The 22,480-nt window shown below is 40.0% G+C and overlaps 1 protein-coding gene across 2 annotated transcripts; it reads left to right on the top strand.

Annotated features, from left to right (window-relative positions):
* The first annotated feature begins 2,170 nt into the window (after window positions 1–2,170).
* On the top strand, window positions 2,171–20,927 carry PCP2 (Purkinje cell protein 2). 2 transcript variants are annotated; one of them, XM_034407495.3, is made up of 5 exons: window positions 2,171–2,367; window positions 4,090–4,275; window positions 18,223–18,346; window positions 19,119–19,276; window positions 20,763–20,927. In XM_034407495.3, the coding sequence occupies exons 1-5, from the start codon at window positions 2,191–2,193 to the stop codon at window positions 20,766–20,768; spliced, it is 651 nt and encodes a 216-aa protein (XP_034263386.1). In that variant the 5' UTR covers window positions 2,171–2,190; the 3' UTR covers window positions 20,769–20,927. The 2 variants fall into 2 exon arrangements, with proteins under 2 accessions (XP_034263386.1, XP_034263393.1); XM_034407502.3 differs by lacking the exon at window positions 2,171–2,367 and adding an exon at window positions 3,027–3,130.
* The last annotated feature ends 1,553 nt before the right edge of the window (window positions 20,928–22,480 follow it).

Below are 22,480 nucleotides of genomic sequence, written 5' to 3'. Positions count from 1 at the left end.
GGATGAATTGAGCTTTTAAACCTCATTTCCTAATTACTGGACAAGCTCCAGCAACCCTACTTGAACCAATCTATTCTAAGCCTGTTAACTGGTGCCAGAGAAAAGTTGAGATCCAATGAGTAATACGCTTCTTTTTCTTTTTTTTTTTACACGTAGGAAGCAGCATATTGGGGGGGGGGGAATCCTCTTCCTGTGTGCCACTTTTTAAAATACCTTTAAATAGGCTATAGCAGGTGATCTAAGCCTTGTTTGATCTCCCCCTTTTAAATTAATATTGCAGTGGCTGAAACGAGAGGAGGCCAGAAAATGTCAGTTGAACACAGCACTTATAGGCAGGGTGCTTTTTGACAAATAGGCTCAAAGGACTTTATAGTCTTCAGTTGTGAATGTTTTAGAGTTGTTTCTATTACAGAAAGGAAACTTTCTGCTACTTTAAAAGGACTGCACGCTGAGTCTGCATTAAATGGGAGGAAATTAGTTCTTAACCTCCTTCCTAGATTTTACTCAGTGTATTACCCTTGGCCTATGTGTCTGAATTAATGAGAGATACCTTCCTTTGCATTCAGAGCATACAGTTCCTGAACGCCAAACACAAAAATAATAAAATAATCTCAACATACTCTGTTTTAGTAAGTATGTACCTACAGAGATGGTAAATGCAAAAGAGTTTATCTGCAGGACAGACCTATAACGCAGGCATCTGAGTCAGTTTCATTAGTGACATGCTTCCCCAATCTATTGGCCTCTGCTGGTTTTGGATCTCGATTCCCATATGCCCCAGCCATCATGGGAATTACGGAAGCTGGATCTCAGAGCTTGAGCACAACATACTGAGATGTTCTATTTACATTGCAGAAAACTTGATGAGAAGCTGCAGCCAAGAATAGCTGGTTAGTGCCATTTACTGGCAAATAGGATTTCCATAGGTTGGTCCTTTTTCTAAGATGCACACCTGATTTCTGCATCTACATAGAATACAAAGGAATGAAGTAGATTGGGAACAAGGAGTATGTCTGCTCCCACTCCTGATGTCTTGAACAAAGTCTATAAACATTTCATATGTAATTAGGCATTACGCACACATTCATTTGAAATAAGGTTGGTCATTATACCTCTAGGCATTTCCTGAAAATACTTTGGATAAAACTATTTTAGCATTGCTCGCTAATAATGGATATTTTTAATCATAAAAGCAACTCTGTAAAATCAGATCATAGAGCTGTATAGTTCAGCCTCCTGTTCTCTGTTGTGACCAACCAGTTCCCTTGAGAAACCTCCCAATCACAAGCCCAGCAACTAGCATGGCATACCTATTCCCTCAGGTATCAGAGCAATAGGTGACAATCGTAAGTGGTAACCAGCCATTGGATAGTTCCACCCTCTGTATTTTCCTACCTGGACACCATTTGGTTCAAGCCAAATGTCTGAAGAACATTGAATGGATCTCATTATTTGGGGACACTTCAACTATTGGTCCTCTTGCTTCTCTCAGAAGAACAAAACTGCTGCAATTTATTTTATTAAATTGTTAAATGAATCAAAACGTTGGGGTTGCACTGCAGTAAAATAGCCAGCTGCCGATACCATTTTTTAAATGGAAGTAACCTGAGGCATTGCACATCACTTCAAAGTTGAACGTACTTTGTGGAAGATGTGAGTTGAATTGCTAGGAATTATCTGAATTAGAGCATTCAGCCCTAGAGTTTTTAGGCTAATCTGCTGTACTTGGAACAGAGAGGGATGCCTCTGTGGAAGTATTAAAATCTCACAGAAAAGCCATTCACTAAGAAAAGGTGAAATGCTGCACAGTACAGTATATTGGTAGCATAAAGCACTGTTTGTTCAGAAGTCCCCTTTTAACATATGCACGAACTGTTTGTGAGACATTCCCTGGCACTCAAAATTTCCACTTTAACTTAGAACTTACAAAAGGGGCTACCATAAAACTGATTCACCAAATGGAATAGTATTAACACCTACAAGTGTGGCAATTTCCCTAAAGCCCCAGTAATTAAAGCATGTGAAGACAGAAGAAGAAGAAGCAGCCCTCATTTTCCTCAGAATCACTTTTAAGGGCAACTGTCCATTTGCTTTGCTCTTCTGAAGCAGTCTTCTGTATGCCTGGGCATTGTTTCTGGGTGAAGGAACCTTCTGCATGGACCTTGCAGGAAAGCAGCTGACTCTAGAGTCATGCCTGCCCGTTTGGTCAAGGTTTTCATTATCAGTAAGAAACCAGTGAAAAGGTCCAAGTGCTGCTTGGTGCCAAGAGAAGGAAGGACAACTTCTTGGGAACATCACATGCCAACAAGAGGAATGTTGAAAGCAGAGGGCCACCGTTCCTGTCCCAAGGAAGCCAACAAGGATGGGGTAAGCAGTCAGGCATCTGTGGACCCATCTGATTCCCCTGTTGAATTCTCTATGAAGACGCCTCCCTCTGTTCCGTCATTCTGCAAAGTGGTTATGGACACAAGCATGCAAACCTGTATAAAATTTAAGAAATATTACAAGCAAGCCGATCATGAACACTAGGACACTGTTGAATGTATGTTTATAGTAGCAGATGCATTTTTTTTTAAAGCAAATATCTGAGCATGTGTTAATCTGGTTTTGGTTTTCCATTCTCTCTTCTCACACTTTTTCACAACCTCTTCAGATGAACTCCTCTAATGCCAAACCAAGTGGGCCCCCAGTGTTACAATGCACTCACACTTTGCTCCCCTCAAGGCAAAGCCAGTCTTTTTAGACTGAGTTTTTCTTTGATGCAGAGGATAACAATTGGGGCATTTTAAATCCTTCTGATAGCTTACTTCTGATGAACCCCTCCCCCCCCCAAAAAAGAAAAAGAAGCAAAGATGATTGAGCACTTACTCTGCTGCTTTTCATAGAATAATCTAATGGCAATTGTCTCTCTTTCTTACCGCCTCTCCCCAAGGAAGTCAGGAGTCATAGAAACTTGTGTTGGGAAAGGGCAAAACTAGCTTGTGCTAACAAGGCTCCAAGGCCCACAAAACTCCAAGGGCCCTGGTTTTTTGCTAGTGTAGAAGAAAGGAGTTAGAGCACATACAAGAGAGCAGAAAGAAAGAGTTTCAGAAGGCTTCTCTGCAGGAAGTGGATGTCAGGAGCATCTCAGGTAAGGGAGCAGATCGTATTGATTGGGGACCTGCAATGGGAGCTTCTGTGCTTGCCTTAAGGAGAAGGGCTAAATTTGATGGGTCCTTTTGGTTGGCACAATGACTTATCCGCCATCGGTGGCAGATACTGAAAGGGAGGAAAGGGTTGTGCACAACGTTGCCCATGCTGCACAACAAACCTGTTAGTCTTGGAGGGGCAGATGTATATGTTGCAGTTTCCCAGGGATGACCCAGACTTATCATATGCTTTGGGCTCATCCCTGAAACAATATCCAGGAAAAGGAGATTGGCTTTAGAAAGAAGTGTGGAAGGGCAGAGCTGTATTCTTAATTCTGGTCTGTCACTACTCAAACATGCTTTTTTTGAGGCCGTCACTTCAGGGCCAGATCGTCTGCCATCAGGTGAGGCCATGTCCGATCTAGTAGAAAGCTTTTCACAGAAGAAGCGACTCCAGAGTCACTCCACTTGGATTATATTCTGAGATTTGGCTACCAACTTTGGCAAGTGCTTTACCAGGGAGCAGAAAGCAAGAGCAATATTTAAAAGCCCGTTCTTTATCAATAGTGGTCACAATGGCAGAACCATAAAATGGCATCTCATGACAATTTGGAAGAGGAAGATGTCTTTAACTGGAGAAGGAAGTAGATAGGTTGTCAAGGGGAGAGGTAAGGAAAGAAGGTATCCCCAACTCTATTTTCACAGTTCCCTTGCTTCCTTCTCTCCTTCCTCCTTCCATTATTTTCTTCTCCTTTCTTTCTTTCTCCTTTGCATTTCTCTGCCAGAACACTACCTCCGATTTTGCCTCCCACAGGCCTACAAGGTAGATTTGGTTAAATATAGGGAGTGGTTCAAAATTTTCCCATGAGAGTTCTAGCTGGGCAGGGACCTGAGCCTGAGTCTTCCTCATTCTGGCTCCGGTGCTCTAACCACTCCTCCACATCGGCTTTCCTTTCCTTAGGTGATGAAGAAGAAAAGCAGCTTTGGAAATGCAAAGCGTCCACAGAAGTTCTTCCTATATTCATTCAGGGCCCTCTCCATGCCTGGCCGCCCCTATCAGGCTCTTCCCAGTTCCTTTCTTGGAGACTATGACAGCAGCATCCGCTATGCCAGCACCAGGACCCCCAAGGGACCGTTCTCTGAAAGTGTAAGTGAATGGTGCACCTCCCCAGATGCTTCTGGGCTTTCCATCTAAATTTGCCTGGGATCACACTGGAACCTAATCCTGCTCACTCTCCCTGAACAGGTTTGCTATTAGGGTTAACCCCCCTGCTTCCCATCCCAGTTATGGAAACCTGTCTTGGGCTTTGCTGCCAGGATTAGCTGGGCATGTTGCCTTTGTTGCAATATGTCTCCACTTTAATTTAGAGGCAGTAACAGGTCCCAATACTGAGCTTGCAAAGCTGTATTAATCTTCTGGTGTCTCCCTGCCCTCAAGGTTAACTGCCACTCGCTGACCTCCAGAGCCAACCAATTAAGCAAGGTCCACTTTTGATATTCACCAGTACTTCTTCACACAACAGCAGCAGAAAGATTTAGTTGTTCTATTCCTCTGTCCTTGCCTTTTTTCCCCCACCATAGACCACTTCAGTCTGGACTAGAATGTATCTAGAGCAGTGGTCCCCAACCCCCGGTCCGCGGACCGGTGCCGGGCCGTGGAGTACCTGGCACCGGGCCGCGCAGCGGCCGGGGGACATGAACGCTGCAGCGCAAAGGCTCCTGGGCCGTGCGCAATGGGCCGTGCGCAAAAGCTCCTGGGCCGTGCCCCCACCCCTGCGCGCGCTCAGCGGGCCGCGGCGATAAAAAGGTTGGGGACCACTGATCTAGAGGACACTTTTTTGAGCTATAGATCTTCCCTAATTCTCATAATCACAAATACCTTAAAGATCATGGAAGACAGTTGCTGCTTCCCTTCTCACTATCATATTACTAATACTAATTGTCACACAAGACAAATTTAAAATCAACATTTAGTTACTTTACCCAATGGACATGTAGTTCACCTGCTTTGCTGGTTTTTTTCTCCCTGATGCTGGTTTTTGGTCTGCAAATACCTGACAAAGTACAGGGCTGTTTCTACAAATCTCTAGATTTATTTATTCCCATATCCATCCCACCCACCACCCGTAAGGAAAGGCAGGAAGTATCAAATGATCTTGCTGCCAAAGACAAGGCTGGTTGTGTTTCAGAAGATGCTCTGACTGTAAATCTGACAGAGCAACATCAGTGTTGCTGGCCTACTGTATTTCCAGCAAATATTTACTTTACTTTAATTTAATTAATGTATAATAGATCTGCGTAGGAGAAAGAGAGAAGGTGGGTGAGCTTGGGAAGAAGGAAGTGACCTGCTCATGTTCAGATTACTGATAAGCAATTATGGTACCAAGTGAGAACAGGAGTCTGTTCGATTGCCACCCAACTAATCCAGACCAATTACTTTCTTCCTGCTATGATTGTGCCAAAGATTTGTTAACATACCAGGCCAAATATTATCAAAACAATAATAGACTTTTTGGCAAAGACTTTTTACACTTTAGGGAAGTTGACAATTTTATCTTTGCTTTACAAACATAGCTCTTTATTATGGAATCATAAAGCTTGGCACCAGGTGGTACAGCCAAAAATTGTGAGTCAGCTTGAGGGCCAGGATCTCACAGCTGCTCGCCAAACGAGCAGCACCCAAAACCAGGGCAATGGAATTTTCTCACTTGGAAACCAAATGTATTGGATCTCCAACCAAGGAATCCTTTCAGATTCTCTTGGGATCAGGACAGGACCAAGACAAAATAAGATTTGCAAGTGTTGCAAATCTAGAGTACTCCTTTGTAGTATGACACAACTATGCACAGAGATATGCATCCTCCTGCACATAGATCCACAGTCCCTAATAAAGAGTATTACAATTATTCAGGATAATCTTTATGCAGATTATCGGGACCTGATGGACAGAGCAGATTGGATGCCTGTGTTTATTAAATATGAATTTTGATCCTGCATAGAGAGTGGGATCGTTCTGGGGGTGTGGCCTAGAGCCAAGGAGGGGGCTTAGTGCTGCCACTCTGTATAAATCACTAAAGCAGGATCAGGGCAGCCAGAGGGTAGGCAAAGTCCATGTGCTGAAACATCCCACACAATCAACGCCAGAACAAAAGAGCTTCATTTGTAGGGAAGGAGCCCATTTTGAACAGTATTTGCAAGAAGGGTACCTCACAATGACAACGGTAGAAGCCAAAGCTGAAGAGGAGGACAAAAAAGAACCAGACTCCATGTCAGATCCCGCTCCAGAGGCAGCAACCACACCAGCATCCGATCCACCAAGCAGGGTAAGGTTGTCGCTTGCACAAGGATTTGAGTCTGTCCAGTTCTCACATTGCTCTGGGACCAGAGACTGGTCAGTGTTGGGATTGAGCTTTGAGGGAAAACAAGTGTCACATATCAAGGCCATGAACAGAATGCAAAAGAGCAGGATTCAGATAAGGGCAGAAATGGTTTTTTGGGGGGGAGAAAGATGCATCATGAGCATCTCGGTCTGGAAGTCCTGGGATATCTCCAGTTGAGCTGATTCTCAACTGTTGCTTTTTTGACCCTTCTTCCCCACTCTGCATTCCGGGTTGCCTCCAGAATTCCCGCCCTGTTCAGCAGCATTCCCTGCAAATAGAGTACTGGTTTTCAGGATCCTCTTTCAATATGTATGTCTACATCACCACTATTACTCTTCCATAGCTAATAGTCTGTTTATGTCATCCATGCAGATAGATTTCTTCTGGGAATACTGATTGCACCTACATACTCTAGACTTTTCTCAGAGACTGTCCTTTCAATCACAGCATTTTAAATTAAAAGGGTGTGAAAACAAATTCAGGAAGTAACTGTGAAGGAAGCATAAATGAAAAATACCAGAATGTGATTTCTGCAGTTAATGAGGGTGGTTATGTCTCTTCCTGGAGAGTCTGCTATCCAATCACAACCTTGATTTAAATTTCAAGGGAGAAAAGAAGGTTATCATCAACTGGAAGCATTTGGAGAGGAAAACAGACAACCCAAATTATCTGTTTTCTCTGCTCCTCACAGATGGAAAGTACATAGTATCTCCATTTTAACTTCAATATTTCTAAATGTGTCATATTTCTTTTCAGGAAAATTTGGAAAGTGCCTATTATCTTTATTTTAATTTAGAATAATGATTTCTAAATGTGTCATATTTTTCCGCATATTTTTCACAGTTTCCACTCCAAAATAAGGCCACCAAACATTCATACACAAACTCACAAAATTGGAAGGAGCCATTTTTGGCCTTTTCAGTGCAGGTATCCAAATGTTGCTTTCTCAGCAGAAAGCCGCTTATAGAATATATACATGCATCCCTCACAGATCCCTTCCTATTCCAACTAGGTTGCCTAAGAGCTTTCGCTGGTCCCAAAAACTTTTAACTGCTCTGCAGGAGAGCAATTTTTCAAGAAGTATCACGGAAGACAAAGGGGAATGATTACTGGGTTTTTTTCAGTTCCAAGCAATGCAATGTCTCTCCAACTCACCCAAAAATCAGCTCTTTCCCATACTTATGTACTTGTGTTTTGCACTTTTCCTCCTCGGATGCAGAATGTCACATTTGTCCTTGTTCAATTCCAGTCTGTTCATTTCAATTCATTGTTCATGCCTGTCTAGATCTTTTTGACTCTTCTCTCTTTCTTCTAAGGCGTTGACTACCCCTTCCAACATTGTGGTATCTGCAAATTTCATAAGAGTTCTCTCAACACCATCATCCACATCATTGATGAAAATGTTGAAAGACCCAGGGCCTAGGACAGAGCCATGGGCACACCCTTCCATGTGTGTACTTGGTCGTAGAGAAAGCTACATTAATTGGGTGATCTGGGACTTTTCCAGTTTCCTATATTTTCATCATTTAATCAAGGTCAAATCCGGACAGGGAAGGAACAGAAGAAACTTTAACTGCCCAAACCATGGTTGCTTCACTCCTTCTGCCCTCTTCAGTTCCTAAGGAACAACACTTTTTCTGCGATAAATATACATCAAGCTTCTAATGATATTCAAGTGGAGCTCACATCCATATGCAGTTCTAAGGTGTCTTTCCCAACTGTAATGCTGGGTAAGTGTTGATTTAAGTGACTTAAACAATGCTAGGGAGGAAAATCTGGTGGACATATATGCAAATAACTTTTACATTTGCTCACCAAATGATCAACCTCTGTGACACAATTAACTCCACCTCTTGAAGTACAATGTGCTGTCCACAATATATGACTCTGAATCATATACACTGATTGCCTATGATTCTTCACAGCACTGAACAAATCAGTAATATATTTAATATCTTCTCAGTAATATCTGCCTAGAAGCAGGCTCAGGTTTTTGCCCAGCAAACAACACAGTAACCTTAATTGAGCTGTTTCTTAAGAGCAGATGGCAGATTTTCATTATGAATAAAATATCAACATTGTGAAAAGAGAAAAGAGAACGAAGTGATCAGAATATATTGATCTGCACTTAGCACACTTCCTATAATATTTTTTAAATTAAAGTTTAAAAATACAAAGATAGAAAATTAATGCAAATTAAGAAAAAGTAAAAAAAAATTAAAAAGTGTAGAGAAAAGGAAGAAAGGGAAAAATATAAAGAAAAAAACTATATAAAGAAATTGATGAAAATTCTCTGTCATCCAGGTAGACTTGTCTGAAAATTGAGAGAACTGGATTTATTTTCTTCTTGGCATAAGATGTTTTGCTGTTCATCCAAGCAGCTTCCCCAGTCAAAGCAAGTTAGTAAGGCAGGGAGTCATTGCAATGTACCAACTCCTTCCGCAAGGTTTCCTCCTCCTCCCCAAAATGTGTGGCAATATGTTGATGAAGATTCTCAGTCATCTAGGTACAGTTGTCTAGAAACTGAGTCACGGCAACTGGATTTATTTTCTTGTTTCTTTTTAATTTTTTTTATATAAAGAAATGACTTTTTCCTTCATCACAGCAAGTATAAACAATTCCAGTAATTTGTCACCTTTTCTAACATTTCAATAAAAGATCTCTTCTTTCCATATTTTATGTCTATAAACAAATCTTTAAAGTTTCATCATTCAGTCCTAGTTAAGAAAAACCCATTAATGCTGCCAACTTTATAATCCTTCTTTTTGCTTTTAAAAATCTTGGAGCGTCTAAATAGTGTTCCCAAAGCTAATTACCAGTACTTTTCAGTCCTCCACCTTCAGAACTCCTTCAACAGTGTAACACAACTCTTTTGTAAATCCAGGATAATAAAGTTATCCAACTCACTCTTCTGATTTATTATTTGTATGTTCTTTTAGTTATTAAGATATCAGCCAATTTTATTTGTAAATCCAGTGTAACACCTTTTTCCATATCACTCTTGTAATTTGTCATATTTAAATTCAAATCTAAAACATGATGCTGAGTTGTATCCTCTCCCATCTCCTCTTTTAAGTCCATGTTTATAGTAGTAGACCATGTAAAGAGAAATTTCTGAGTGCATTGTTCTGAAATAGCCTCAAATTCTTCCAAAATTGAATTACTTTTTTCCATTCTGTGTTAGTGAGCCTCTTCTTTCATTATAATCTTTCATTCTTTCTGGTTGCTGCTAGTGTCCAGCCTTCAATGTCTCCTTTAATCATGTTTTTCTCTAATCTACAAAATTTTCCCACAGGAAGATGAAGTTCAAAATCTCCATACATTTTTAATAGGATTTTAAACAACTCACAGAAAGGATTCTTATAATTAATTTCAAAAGTTTATTACCAATCCATCTGACCCCATTTAGAAATCCAAAATCAATTGTCTAATCACCCTTTTGCTGTTTATTTTACAGGGGGGAAATTTAAGTTTACATGAAACTTCTTTTGCTTAGGGTTGAAGGAAAATTATGTGGTGTGATGAAACTTGTCATCCTGAAGGTTCTTAATATGCAAAAAGCAGTTAGCAAGCCATTTCCTAAAGTGATAAGAGAGGAAATGGGTGAACCCAGTATCCAAATCATACTTGAGTAAAGGCTGTCTTTCCCTCAGCTCTCAGAGCTTTAAAGCTTGCTGGAGACCACTGTTTTTTGCGGGGAGCCTTTACATAGAACGAAGGTGGATGGTCCCAATAGGAGAGGAATTTTGAGGTGCCAGGCTGTTCACCGGCTCCTTGTTCCGCCACAATCATCATTGCCATAAAAAGCAAAACTGTCTTCAGTCTGCTAGTTCTCCCCTGGAAGCACCTAGTATACTTCCACAGGAATCTGTGTTAGATGGCGAACAGATCTAGATCTCTGAATTTCCTATGGGAATAGTGATGGTAAACAGAACTGGTTTACCACCTGTTTGCTGTATTCATGCTATCAGGCAAAATACCTATGGGATTTTCTTTCCAGGGACCAAAAGTAATGGGACCTTGTATGTCAGGTCGCTTGATTTAGGGTGGGAAAGGAAATACGATTTGCTATTCTATTTCAAGCAAATTATTTTGTCTCCAAGATGTAATCTGGAACTGCTGAATTCACTCTCAGTGTGAAAACAATTCTAGCAATGTCTTCCTTTATTGTCTCGCCTCCCTTCTGAAGTGTTTCAGGCGGTGCTGAGTAAAGGTGATCAGCCTATGCTGTTCAGGTCTATTATGCCTACAGATGACTACAAAATACCCCAATGGCAGGAAATATATTCTACCACCTTCCTTATTGACATCAGAATAGAGTAGAGTAGAGTAGAGTAGAGTAGAGTAGAGTAGAGTAGAGTAGAGTAGAGTAGAGTAGAGTAGAGTAGAGTAGAATAACGAAACGGGAACAGGAACAGCACAGCACAGCACAGCACAGCACAGAACAGCACAGAACAGAACAGAACAGAACAGAAGAACGGAACAGGAACAGGAACAGGAACAGAACAGAACAGAACAGAATAGAATAGAATAACTTTACTGTCACTTTAAATGTGCACTAATCGGCATATATTAAAATGAAATTTCAATGCATACAGCTCTCAAAGGGTAGCCACCTCCAATATTCACTACATAAACATGACAAATATATCTTGGGCAGTCATTTCCTTATGCTTGTAGGAGCACACCTACTCAGTACTTTTAGAATTTCCCACTAGCTGGAAATCAGAAATAGAAGGGATTGTATATAGCCCTCATGGCCTCATCCATTCATTCATTTACTCACTCACTTTCTTTCAGCAATTTTTAGAGTTCTACCTTCTACCTCAATATTCTGGACTAGTTTTTATAGTTCCTGGGATAGGGTTAACTATGTGTGAAATAGAGCAGTTATACTTTTTTTCCAAAACACACTTGTAGCTCAGAGGCCCCTACCAAGCACTTTGTATTGGGTTATTTTATGCCAATGTAAGGCATATAGCTCTTAATTTTAAGAAATGGGTTTTTTTGCAAAAGTTTTTAATTTTTTTCCCTCATAAACGTATCTTAAATGTACAGTTTCTTATCTAACATACATATTTTCTTTTAGCTTTCATACTAATACAATCTTCATCCTAAACAATTTAAGTGTATTCGGGGTTGCTCTTCTACCATTTCATCTCCCTTGTTTTACAACAATTCTTCTTCTCCCTCTCTCTTTTCTTTCCCTCCCTTTTAAAAAAAAGAAACAAAATTAAATTTAAAAAAAGATTTAAAAAGTTTTTAAGAAATGTAATGGTATGTGGAAATGACTTGGAAGACAGGAGGAAAAGCCACAAGCTAGACAAAGGTCCGATAAGAAATAGCTGAATCCACGAAAGGAATGGTAATGTGGCAAACACCTCAGCAGGGCCCCTTCCTAGTTCCTTGGATGGTAAAGGCAAAAGGAGTAGTGATGTACTTCCACACTTGCAACGTACAATAAAGCTAGAGCTGATAGTTCCAGGTGTGTGTGTAATGATATGTGGGAATGAACTTGAGAGAAGAGGGGAAACAATCAGATAAAATGTGGAGAGGAGCCCATAGCTGAATAATGGGCAGAGAAAGAAACTTAAAAAGGATCAACTCTAAACTTATCAGGTGGTAAAAAGAGACAGCAGGAGATTTGTATTTTCATATTTGCAAGATCCTGTTAATGTCACCTTTAGAATTTTAGAATTGGCTCATCTTGTCATGCGTCTCATCTGGTCTGCTTGTTAGGCTGACAGTGTACTTCTTCTCAGGACTTTTTTTGCTGAGCAATAGAAATAGCAAGTGCTGAAAAGATGAAGTATTTAGAACTACCCTGTTTCCCCCAAAATAAGACATCCCCTGATAATAAGCCCAATCGGGCTTTTGAGCGCATGGCAATAAGGCCAAGCGCTTATTTCAGGGTTCAAAAAAATATAAGACAGGGTCTTATTTTCGGGGAAACATGGTAGCAACTCTTGAGTTGTAGATTCCTGTTGTTTTGTGTTTCTTGTTTCCCTAAAAACAACATTAAGACTACTTTAAGTCTGCAAATGTGCCCAGTTTCAAAGCATTTGTTGTTTGAAACAGCAGAGTATTTTTTAAAAGGGATTGTTGTTTTTTAAAAATGGGGCATTTTCTCCCTCCTGTTGTCTCTTTGGAAGTTCTGTTTCAATTTCCCCTCAACCCCCATCCCACCCCCCCACCCCCCCACCTCCACATACACTTTTCTTTCATTTTTCCTATTCTATTCTTGGAGACTTCCTGGACAAGTCCCTTCAGCTTTCTTGGCAAGGTTTTTCAGAAGTGGTTTGCCATTGCCTCTTTCCTTGGGTTGAAAGAAAATGATTGACTCAAAGTCAGTTGGATTTGTGCCTAAGGCTGGATTAGAACTCATTAATCAGTTTCAAAATGTCTATAGAAAAATGATCTGGAAATCACTCCAATGTAACTGATAATATGTATTTATCTGAACTATGAAACAAGTTGTACTTGATAACACATCTTTTAATTCATAGTTACTATGCATTATTTTAATCCATACTTTCAGCAGCTGTTTTAGTTACAGAAAACTTATGGTTTTATCATTCAGATAAGACGGTAGTTCCATGAATCCCTAAATTATCCCTTATAATTAAAAAAGGGGGAGTTATCATTTAGGAGAGGTAAGTGACCTCGGACCTCAGCCTCAGGAATTTTTCGTGGTTAAATGGAAAATTTAAAAAATACAAAAACCAAACTCCATCAATCTGTAAATATGCAATCTAACTTCCTATAAAAACTTAAGTTCTCAGAAAAAGCCTTTGGTAGATGAAACATGGATGGGCTATTAAGATAAATGGTAAGTGACTGTGAACTATGCAGCTCACTTATGTTAGGCGAATACACTCCATAATCCCTAGACAAAAAAAGGTTAGGAATTATTTTAAATTTCTTTTCTGTAAGGGCTAGTCGAAGGGTAAAAATAAATGCTGGTGTTATTAAATTACTCAAAACCAGTAGAATCCATTTTAATTTCTTCTATAATTAGTTTCTTCATAGAAATCAATCATCTCGACAGGTTACTTAAAAATCACATCAACCATTGTTTCCAAGCACAGCTCTGGCACCAGTTGCTTGCAGCAAGAAACTCAGGAAGGGCCAGAGATTGCTTATTATGATAGGGAGTGATCCTGAAATTCTATAAAGCTGCAAAATAGATGCAGGAACAGGAAGGAATCGCATTGGTGACCCTTCCTACTTCTTCCTCATTCAAATGAAGGGTTTATCCACAGACATCCCAAAGTTCATACTCTAAATGAGAATGGTGCCCCCGAAACAAAGAGGAAAACCAGACCATGATTTGACTGACATGAAGATATGCCTTGATGTGCTTGATCAGGGTAGGTAAGAAGGATTTTTATTTATTTATTTACTTTCATCATTTGTATTCACTTGTATGCTGTGACCTCAACTTACCACCGTTTTTTTAGTGACTGGTTGAAGTTACAACAGACCTGAAAAAATGACTTACAACCTGTCCTCACACTTTTTAACCATTGCAACATCCCTAGGATCACATGATCAAACTTTGGGCACTTAGCATGTATTCTACAACAGTGGCAGCATTCCAGGGTTATGTGATTGCCATTGTGATCTTCCTAGCCAGCTTCCAACAAGAAGTCAACGAGGGAAGTCAGATTCACTTAACATCCATGCCAAAAAAGGTCATAAAATTGGGTGCAACTCACTTAACAACCCCTTGCTTAGCAACAGAAATTCATGTCCCAGTCGTGGTTGTATATCAAGGACTACCTGTAGTCTTATTAATTGCAGGGGGAAATCTAAATGTAAGTGCAGCAGCTACCTTGTTTCTAAACGCTTAGAAGTACATAATTAGTGGAAGCCATTAAGGGGTTACTATCTCACCCATGCTTTAACTCACTTGATCAAAAATCAAATTCATATATGTCCATATGTGTAGATTTGCCCCCTCCCCATCCCCTGCAAGTCAGATTCAGATCCTAACATAGAGTGTTTGTGGAGAAAGACACCTATTTTTATGGGGAGTTGTCTTGTGTTATTTTGAATGGCTAAAATTCATGAGAATTTGTATGTAGGTTTGCTCTGATTTTAACATCTCATGGATCTTTTCCAATAAGGCAGATTTGATTATGCAATTGGGGTTCTGCCAGTGCTGATGCACAGACTTTCTCATAATTTTGGGTAAGATATGAGGAAGGATAAGAAACAACTTACGGTAAAGGATAATTGACCATTGTTTTTCAAAAATCAGCATCATTTGCAAAGACAGGTAAGAACCTTCAGTCGGACACTATATAATGGGATAGTTTTCTAACCTAAATCAACAAAACATCAAACAATTAACAGTATTAAATGGTATTTAATAGTTTTTGGAACTAATTCATGGTTGCAGTTTTGCAAGGAGGAGGTAAGCAGGTACATCATCCTTCAAACTTTCCAAATTAAGAATTACTGTTTCTTCTTACCTAGATACAGTTGTTAAATTCACATAATCTGGATCCCAAATTAATCTTTCTTCTGGGTTTACTGTACAGAGGCTAAACAAACCACCTCAAGCCTATTATTTATTAGTAAAGCAATGGTCAATGAGCAATGGCCCTGAGTCCTTCGGGAGAAGGGCGGTATAGAAATAAAATTATTATTATTATTATTATTATTATTATTATTATTATTATTATTATTATTATTATTATTATTATTATGAAAACAAATATTATAGAAACATTACTGATTCCAAAAGAAAATATTCTTTTTTTTGTAATAAATTTTTATTAAATGGTTTTCTTGATTTTATATCACAGTTTTCATCTTTACAACACTTTGGTATCAGTATACATCTGATATACATACACACACACACACACACACACATAGGTCTTTGGTTAAACCTCAGAAAACAAATATATACAATAATAGATATTGTACCTTTACAGGGAGGATACATGAGATGTGGGTGTGGCTTACTGATGATGGCTAACGAGCCAGAAATAGGTCTATATAAGTCTCTCACCTGGCAGCAAGAACTTACTGGCTGCCAGAAAGAAAAAATCCCAGAATTGAGTGGATGTGATTCCACTGAGCTAGGGCTGCAGAAAAACCTTGGTTACGTAGGAAAAACCTGGCTAGAGGAAAAACACACACACACACACACAGACACACACACACACATATGTATGTATGTATATGTATATGTATATATATGTATATATGTATATGTATACGTGTGTGTGTGTGTATGTATGTATATATATCAGATGTATTTTATATATAATATGCTAGTATTCATAAAATGTGTATTTATTACTCTCACTATTTTTTACATTTTACAATTTATAATGTATGTTTTCCATTTTATCACATCTTATCAAACTATAATATCTTACATATTCTTCATCTATCTTTATATTTGTACTTAATTCTGCTTACTAGTTCATTAATCATCTTTCCTTGCTAATTTCCTAATCTTTACATCTACTATCTAACCAGTCGTACCATACATTCCAACTCAAATAATAATCAGTTTCTCGTCTATCTTTTATTTCCATTGTCAACTTATCCATCTCGGCACACTCTAACACTTTCTTTATTACAGCTTCCTCAGAAGGTATATTTTCATTTTTCCAATTTTGCGCATAGACAATTCTGGCCGCTATTATTACATGCAGCATTAGATATTGGATTTGTTTGTTCTAATTCCCTGTTAATATGCCTAGTAAAAATAACTCCGGCTTTAACTCTATTTGTTATTTAATTATTTCCTCCAGCCACTTTCTTATCCTCCTCCAATATTTTTTGGCTGCTGGACACGTCCACCACATGCGATAATATGCTCTATATTTCTATTCTAAAGGCAGTGTATCTACTTCCCTTGCTCTAGTATTTTCAGACATGTTTGTTACTCTGGTTCTGACAAAGTTTCTTGCCATGTGTCTCTCCCATTTGCTTTCCAGCTGTTGTAAGTCAAAAGGGCAGTCAAGTAGGAACTTTTGCCATTTTTCAGAAGATCATTCATTCTAAGCTTGTCCCCCTCCCACTGGCAACTCAATGAATGATGGGTCTGCCTTATATAAAGACCCCTTCCTCCATAGGAGATCACGCTCCATCTGCTTTAGTTATTGTCCAGGGGATGACAATAGCATTAAGTTGATCCCAGTTATTTTGCTTTGCCTCCAGACATTGAACAACAAACATAAAGCTTAAAGCTCACTTAATGAGCAAATAAAAACACCCTTTGCTTTTTTCCCCCTTTTTCTGAACCTAAGGTTTTAAAAATGAACAGTCCTGATGCTGTGTTTTGTAAAGAGCTGTGTGTCCTTTTTCTGATGCTACATTTTGCAAAGGGTATATGATTAAGAGATGAGTCATCATCTATAATCTACTTTTGGGTAAAACCTCCATATAAGGACTGCATGGAGGAAGGGCTTCTGTTTTACTTCCAAATCTCAATAGAATCAGAAAGTATGTCATCTGTGCAATCTGCATAATTTCAGTAATGAAGTTATTAAGGAAATGATGCAAAATATGTCACTTGCAATAACCTATCCCATCTGCATAATTTACACAAATGATGTTAACAAAAACTAATATAAATTTCAACTACTTCAGATGCATCTGACCTGATTGTTACTCAGGAAAGTATTCTGATGGAAAGTTTGTCCATTGCATTCAGAGTCTGCTGAAAGGAGGCTTATTCAGCCAAAGGTTTATGGTACTTAATACATTACTAACATAAGGAACAGAAAGAATCAATAAAATAGAAGAGTGAGCCACTTTCTCACCTTTTGTAGACAAGCAACCTTGATTTGTATCATAGGAATAATGAAATTTGCCACACTTGCAAAGCTATTGCAAGGATTTCGGCCAGCAGTAGAGAACTTGCAGCCATCTAGCTGTACTAAAAGTTCTCCTTACCATTAGCCCTGCTGATCAGGTTATTGAGAGTTATAATCTAGACCCATTTATGAGGCCAGTGGTCTAATAGCATGTGCTTTGGATAACCAAATGCTGTGTATATATGCAAAGTCCAAAGCTCACAAAAACTCATACCTTTTAGTAAAAGTTGTTAGACAGAAAAGGTGCTGCCAGATTCCTTCTGAATAAATGCTAGCAATCTTTTCATTCGCACATCTATCCTAGATGGCACAAATAGTGCTTTAAGCATAGCATATTACTTAGACTGATATACCGCTTCACAGTGCTTTACAGCCCTCTCTAAGCAGTTTACAGAGTCAGCATATTGCCCCCAACAATCTCATTTTACCCACCTCATTTTACCCACCTCGGAAGGATGGAAGGCTGAGTCAACCTTGAGCCTGATGAGATTTGAACTGCCAAATTGCAGGCAGCCGGCAGGCAGCAGAAATAGCCTGCAATACTGCATTCTAACCACTGCACCACCACGGCTCTTTAGAACTCATGTTCACTCGTGATTCATTAAGTTTGAAAAGGCAAAGGAAGAAATACACAGAGGAGAGGGCCACATAACTCTATTATTGGCCTTTGTAGTTCAATATCATATCAAAAAGTCGACAAGTCAGTAAATGTCTGATTGTCATATATTCCTAGCTGAATCCTTCAAGTGAGCAATGTTAGAAAGCTACATAGCTTTGCTCCCAAGGTTGAAGACAAAGACTGGCCAGTGGAAAGATTAAGACAGGTAAAGTTGGAACCAACTGATTATTCTTATTCTTATTCTGTTACAGTCAGGGTCACCGGAACAAGAAGGCTTCTTCAATCTGCTGACTCATGTGCAGGGAGGACGTATGGATGAGCAACGCTGTAACATTCAAATTGTACATGGCAAGAGTGGCTCAGATCCTGAAAAGAGTGAGTTCTCTAAGCTAAATAAGAAGGTTGAGTAAATCCAGGAGTTATTACTGCAGTGAATGATCTTCCCAAGACCAAGCTAAACTTTTGATCCTGCTAAAGAGAGATCCACATCTTCTGTTGGGTCTACTTTCAGTATTTACAAAACAGATGTCTTGGGACTTGGGAAAGTGTTCTTGGAGGCTAAATTCTCACAAAACTCACATAAAGTAGTATGAGAAAGCCTTCTTCCATTCCAGAATAACATTCTGATAGCCCATTTACCCTGAACCTGTTTCTAGAGTGCACTTGAGATCCCCTAACTACTGGCTCTGTTTGTCAAGCCATTTCCAATATTGCTTGGGCATTTTAGTCACTAAATAAAGGTTCATTGACTTTCAGTGATTGTATAGATATGTCCATGCGTGGCATTTTATTTGTTTGTTTGCTTACTTTTCTTTTCTTTATTTATTTCTTTATTATTTTTCACATTTTTAAATCGCCAATATCCCTCAGATCCAGAAGTAGTTTATCATTGTCTTCTTCTGAGACACGATGATTATTTTCATGGTAGTTTTCATTCAACCTTGCTTTGTGGTTTTAAAATCAGCCAAAGTTAGCTAGGAGCTCTCACATCCATCAAATGCTAAGAAGCAAAGATCCTAAATGGACAAACAGCAATGTTTGACATACTGCAGAATAGTCACATCTAAAACAATGAAAAAGAATGCTACTCTTGCTGTCCTTCATTATGCTGTCCATTGATAGCTACTTCTATTTTTTGGGCCTGCAGAGGACAGCCCCAGCCCACCCCCCGAGATGGACAACTTCATGGAAATGCTGGCTCATACACAGAGTCGACGAATGGACGATCAAAGGGTCAGCTTCAACTACCTTCCTGGTTTTCAGAACAGTAACACCAGCAGCCTATCAGGCTCCGGGGCCACCAAAGTAAGTCTCTTCAGAAATAGATGTGAACAGGGGCAAGGTGGCCATTAAAACCTGCCCAGACAGTAAAGAAGCAGGGTTGGTAAATCAATCAAACGGGTTAGGCCACACACCCTGTTCTCAGAAACCTTTTCTTACTAAGTCTGGAAACAGGCAAAGGAAATATAAATACAGCGGCATCTCTTTTGCTTTTTTTTTTTTTAAATGAGTTCCCTAACTCTCTAAAATTCTCAGGATGGATCATATAATGGAAAATATATAAAATCTGAAACCTTGATAACAACAACAAGCACACACCTTTGCAGGACAAAAGAAACGGAGACGCTCTTTCCCCTTATTCCACCATCATTTAACAAACACGAGAGAAACTTAATATATTTTTCAAGACAATAATAGCATAAGAAACAGCAATTTCGTCTATGGAGCTATCATGTTTCCACATGTGCATTTTGCACACGTGTAAAAAGGAGCAGGGCTTTGATCATAACTACATATCCCATCTTGCAATTTTTGGAGACTCTGTGGATGGGTTTCCTGCCAGAATCATTTCAAAGTTGTTCTCTACCTTTGTGATATTACGCATTCGGAATCTGGTTGCATTTTAGGTCAAATGCAGACAGTCTTTTTTGTACATGTTTGGCTTGACCTAAAAAGTCCTCCAGTGCCCAACCAATCTGAATCTTTCCTCCTGGCACCATCCTTATATCTATGCATTAAGACTCATGAGTGCTTCCTGCCTGTCCCATAGTATAGAAAACCTATTTTCGAAAGCCTTCCTTGGCAACCCTGGCTCCCTGGCTTCAAGGGCTGGCCAAATAGAGTTACCACCTCATTAGCACCTATTTGGACCAAACTACTATTTTTTTTTCCCTCACATTATCAAGCAGCTTGTTTTCTCATGGGCACCAACAGTCTGATCTCAATAAGTCAAGCAACCAGAAGGGAATAGGACAGACAGTTGTGCCTTGAGCAAAGACAAAATTATGTTAGTAAATTTCTTAAGGGAAAAAAATCCCAGTGTATTTGTCATAAGGTTACAGTGTGCTTGCTGCAAATGTCTCTAGTGAGAACTGTGCATTATCTATCAATATGAAAGGATCAGGGGTGAAATCCAGCAGGTTCTGACTGGTTCTGAAGAACCGGTAATGGAAATTTTGAGTAGTTCGGAGAACCGGCAAATACCACCTCTGGCTGGCCCCAGAGTGGGGTGGGAATGAAGATTTTGCAGTATCCTTCCCCTGCCACGCCCACCAAGCCACACCACGCCCACCAAGCCACACCCACAGAACCGGTAGTAAAAAAACTCGGATTTCACCATTGGAAAGGATTGAAGGTAGTCATAGCCTCTCAAAATTTTGGTCCCATTTGGTTCTATCTGTGTATGCCTATACTTGTGTGTCTGCTTCTGCCTAGTCAGGCCACTCTATGGAGAGGAAAATTCTCCTGACTTTTACTGCATTATCATCCTCTGCCTATTTTCTTCTTGCAGAAATGAGATCCTCTCCAGCCCTGCTTGGGAAAGCAACAGAGAGACACCAATGTGATGCCACCAAGCATGCACGGTGCCTCTCACTCAAGATCATCCCCTCACTGCTGTATCAGCCCTGCACATTTACTGTACATGCTGTGATTCTAATAAACATGTCCAACCATTCCCTCCTTGTTGATTTCCTTAGCAGACCTCCTAGTAGCAGGATGGGCATGCCACTACAAGACAACACTGCTGGTGGCTTGAAGAAGATAGCTGTTTCTTGCTACCCATATGTATAAGCAAAGCAAAAATGTGGATAACATTGCTACTAATTTTGTTTGCAGCTCAGGAAATAGTGAAGAATACGTAAGATAAAGAGTTCCAAATCCCACTTTCTCCCTCAAGAGACAAAGCTCTCGCTGCTGGACTAGATCATTGGACCCAAATTCCATCAAAAAGAAAATGACACCTCTAACATTATTCATGGTTCAGTTTCATGTCATAGCCTAGAAAACAAATAAATTGATCCCAGTAAGCCCTCTTGAATTCCTGATTTAAATTCCCTGTACTAGATGGGGTAGTGACACCTGTTCTCATTTGATGGAAAAGAAGCAGAAAGGCTATTGAAAGAATAGCACATTAAGGACACTTACCCATATTATCCTTCTCTGGGTATTTATAGAAGAGCCCTGGTGGCACAGTAGTTAAAATGCAGGATTGCAGGGTAGCTCTGCCAGCTTGCCAGGAGTTTGATCCTGACCGGCTCAAGGTTGACTCAGCCTTCCATCCTTCTGAAGTCGGTAAAATGAGGACCCAGATCGTTGGGGGGAAATACACTGACTCTGTAAACTGCTTAGAGAGGGCTGGAAAGCACTGTGAAGTAGTATATAAGTTTAAGTGGTATTGCTATTGCTATCTGCAAGGGCATTAGTGGGCACAAAAGACTAAATCAGTGGTGGGTTTCAAAAAAATTTACTACCGGTTCTGTCGGTGTGGCTTGGTGGGCGTGGCTTGGTGGGCGTGGCAAGGGGAAATCTCCATTCCCTCCCCACTCCAGGGGAAGGTTACTGCAAAATCCCCATTTCCTCCTGATCAGCTGGGACTCGGGAAGCAGAGAATAGATGGGGGAGGGGGCAGTCAGAATTTTTACTACCGGTTCTCCGAACTACTCAAAATTTCCGCTACTGGTTCTCCAGAATTGGTCAGAACCTGCTGAAACCCACCTCTGGACTAAATGCACCTTGCAAAGTACAGCCACCATTGTAGCCCCCACCTTATTGTGGAGGAACAGGAGGTGAGGAGCATTCTGAGGGCTGTGGACCCTAGAAAGGTCCACAGCCTTTCTAGGGTCCTGACAGTATCTCTGGCCGAGTGCTTAACGACTGTACTGATCAGTTGGCTGGAGTCTTTACCAGAATCTTCAATCGGTCTTTATCCCAGTACACTATTCCATCTTGTTTGAAGGCCTCCACCATTGTTCCAAAGATGTTCCCTATCCATAACCTCAACGATCACAGACCAGTAGCACTCACTCCTATCATCATGAAGTGTTCCGAGAAATTGGTCTGCCAGCACATTTCTGGTCTTCTGCATACATTTAGTAAACACCACTTTGCACACAGAAGAAATAGATCTACAGAGGATGCTATAGCCATCGCTCTTCACACTGCTCCAACTCATTTGGAATGGGGGAGAGGACTATGTGAGGATGCTTTTTGTAGATTTTAGCTCTGCAT

The sequence above is a fragment of the Pantherophis guttatus genome, chromosome 2, assembly GCF_059756535.1.
Source record: "Pantherophis guttatus breed Tessera chromosome 2, ASM5975653v1, whole genome shotgun sequence".
Taxonomy (NCBI): domain Eukaryota; kingdom Metazoa; phylum Chordata; class Lepidosauria; order Squamata; family Colubridae; genus Pantherophis; species Pantherophis guttatus.
The sequence above is the reverse complement of the archived record's forward strand: the minus strand, read 5'-3'. Positions and strand labels throughout refer to the sequence as shown.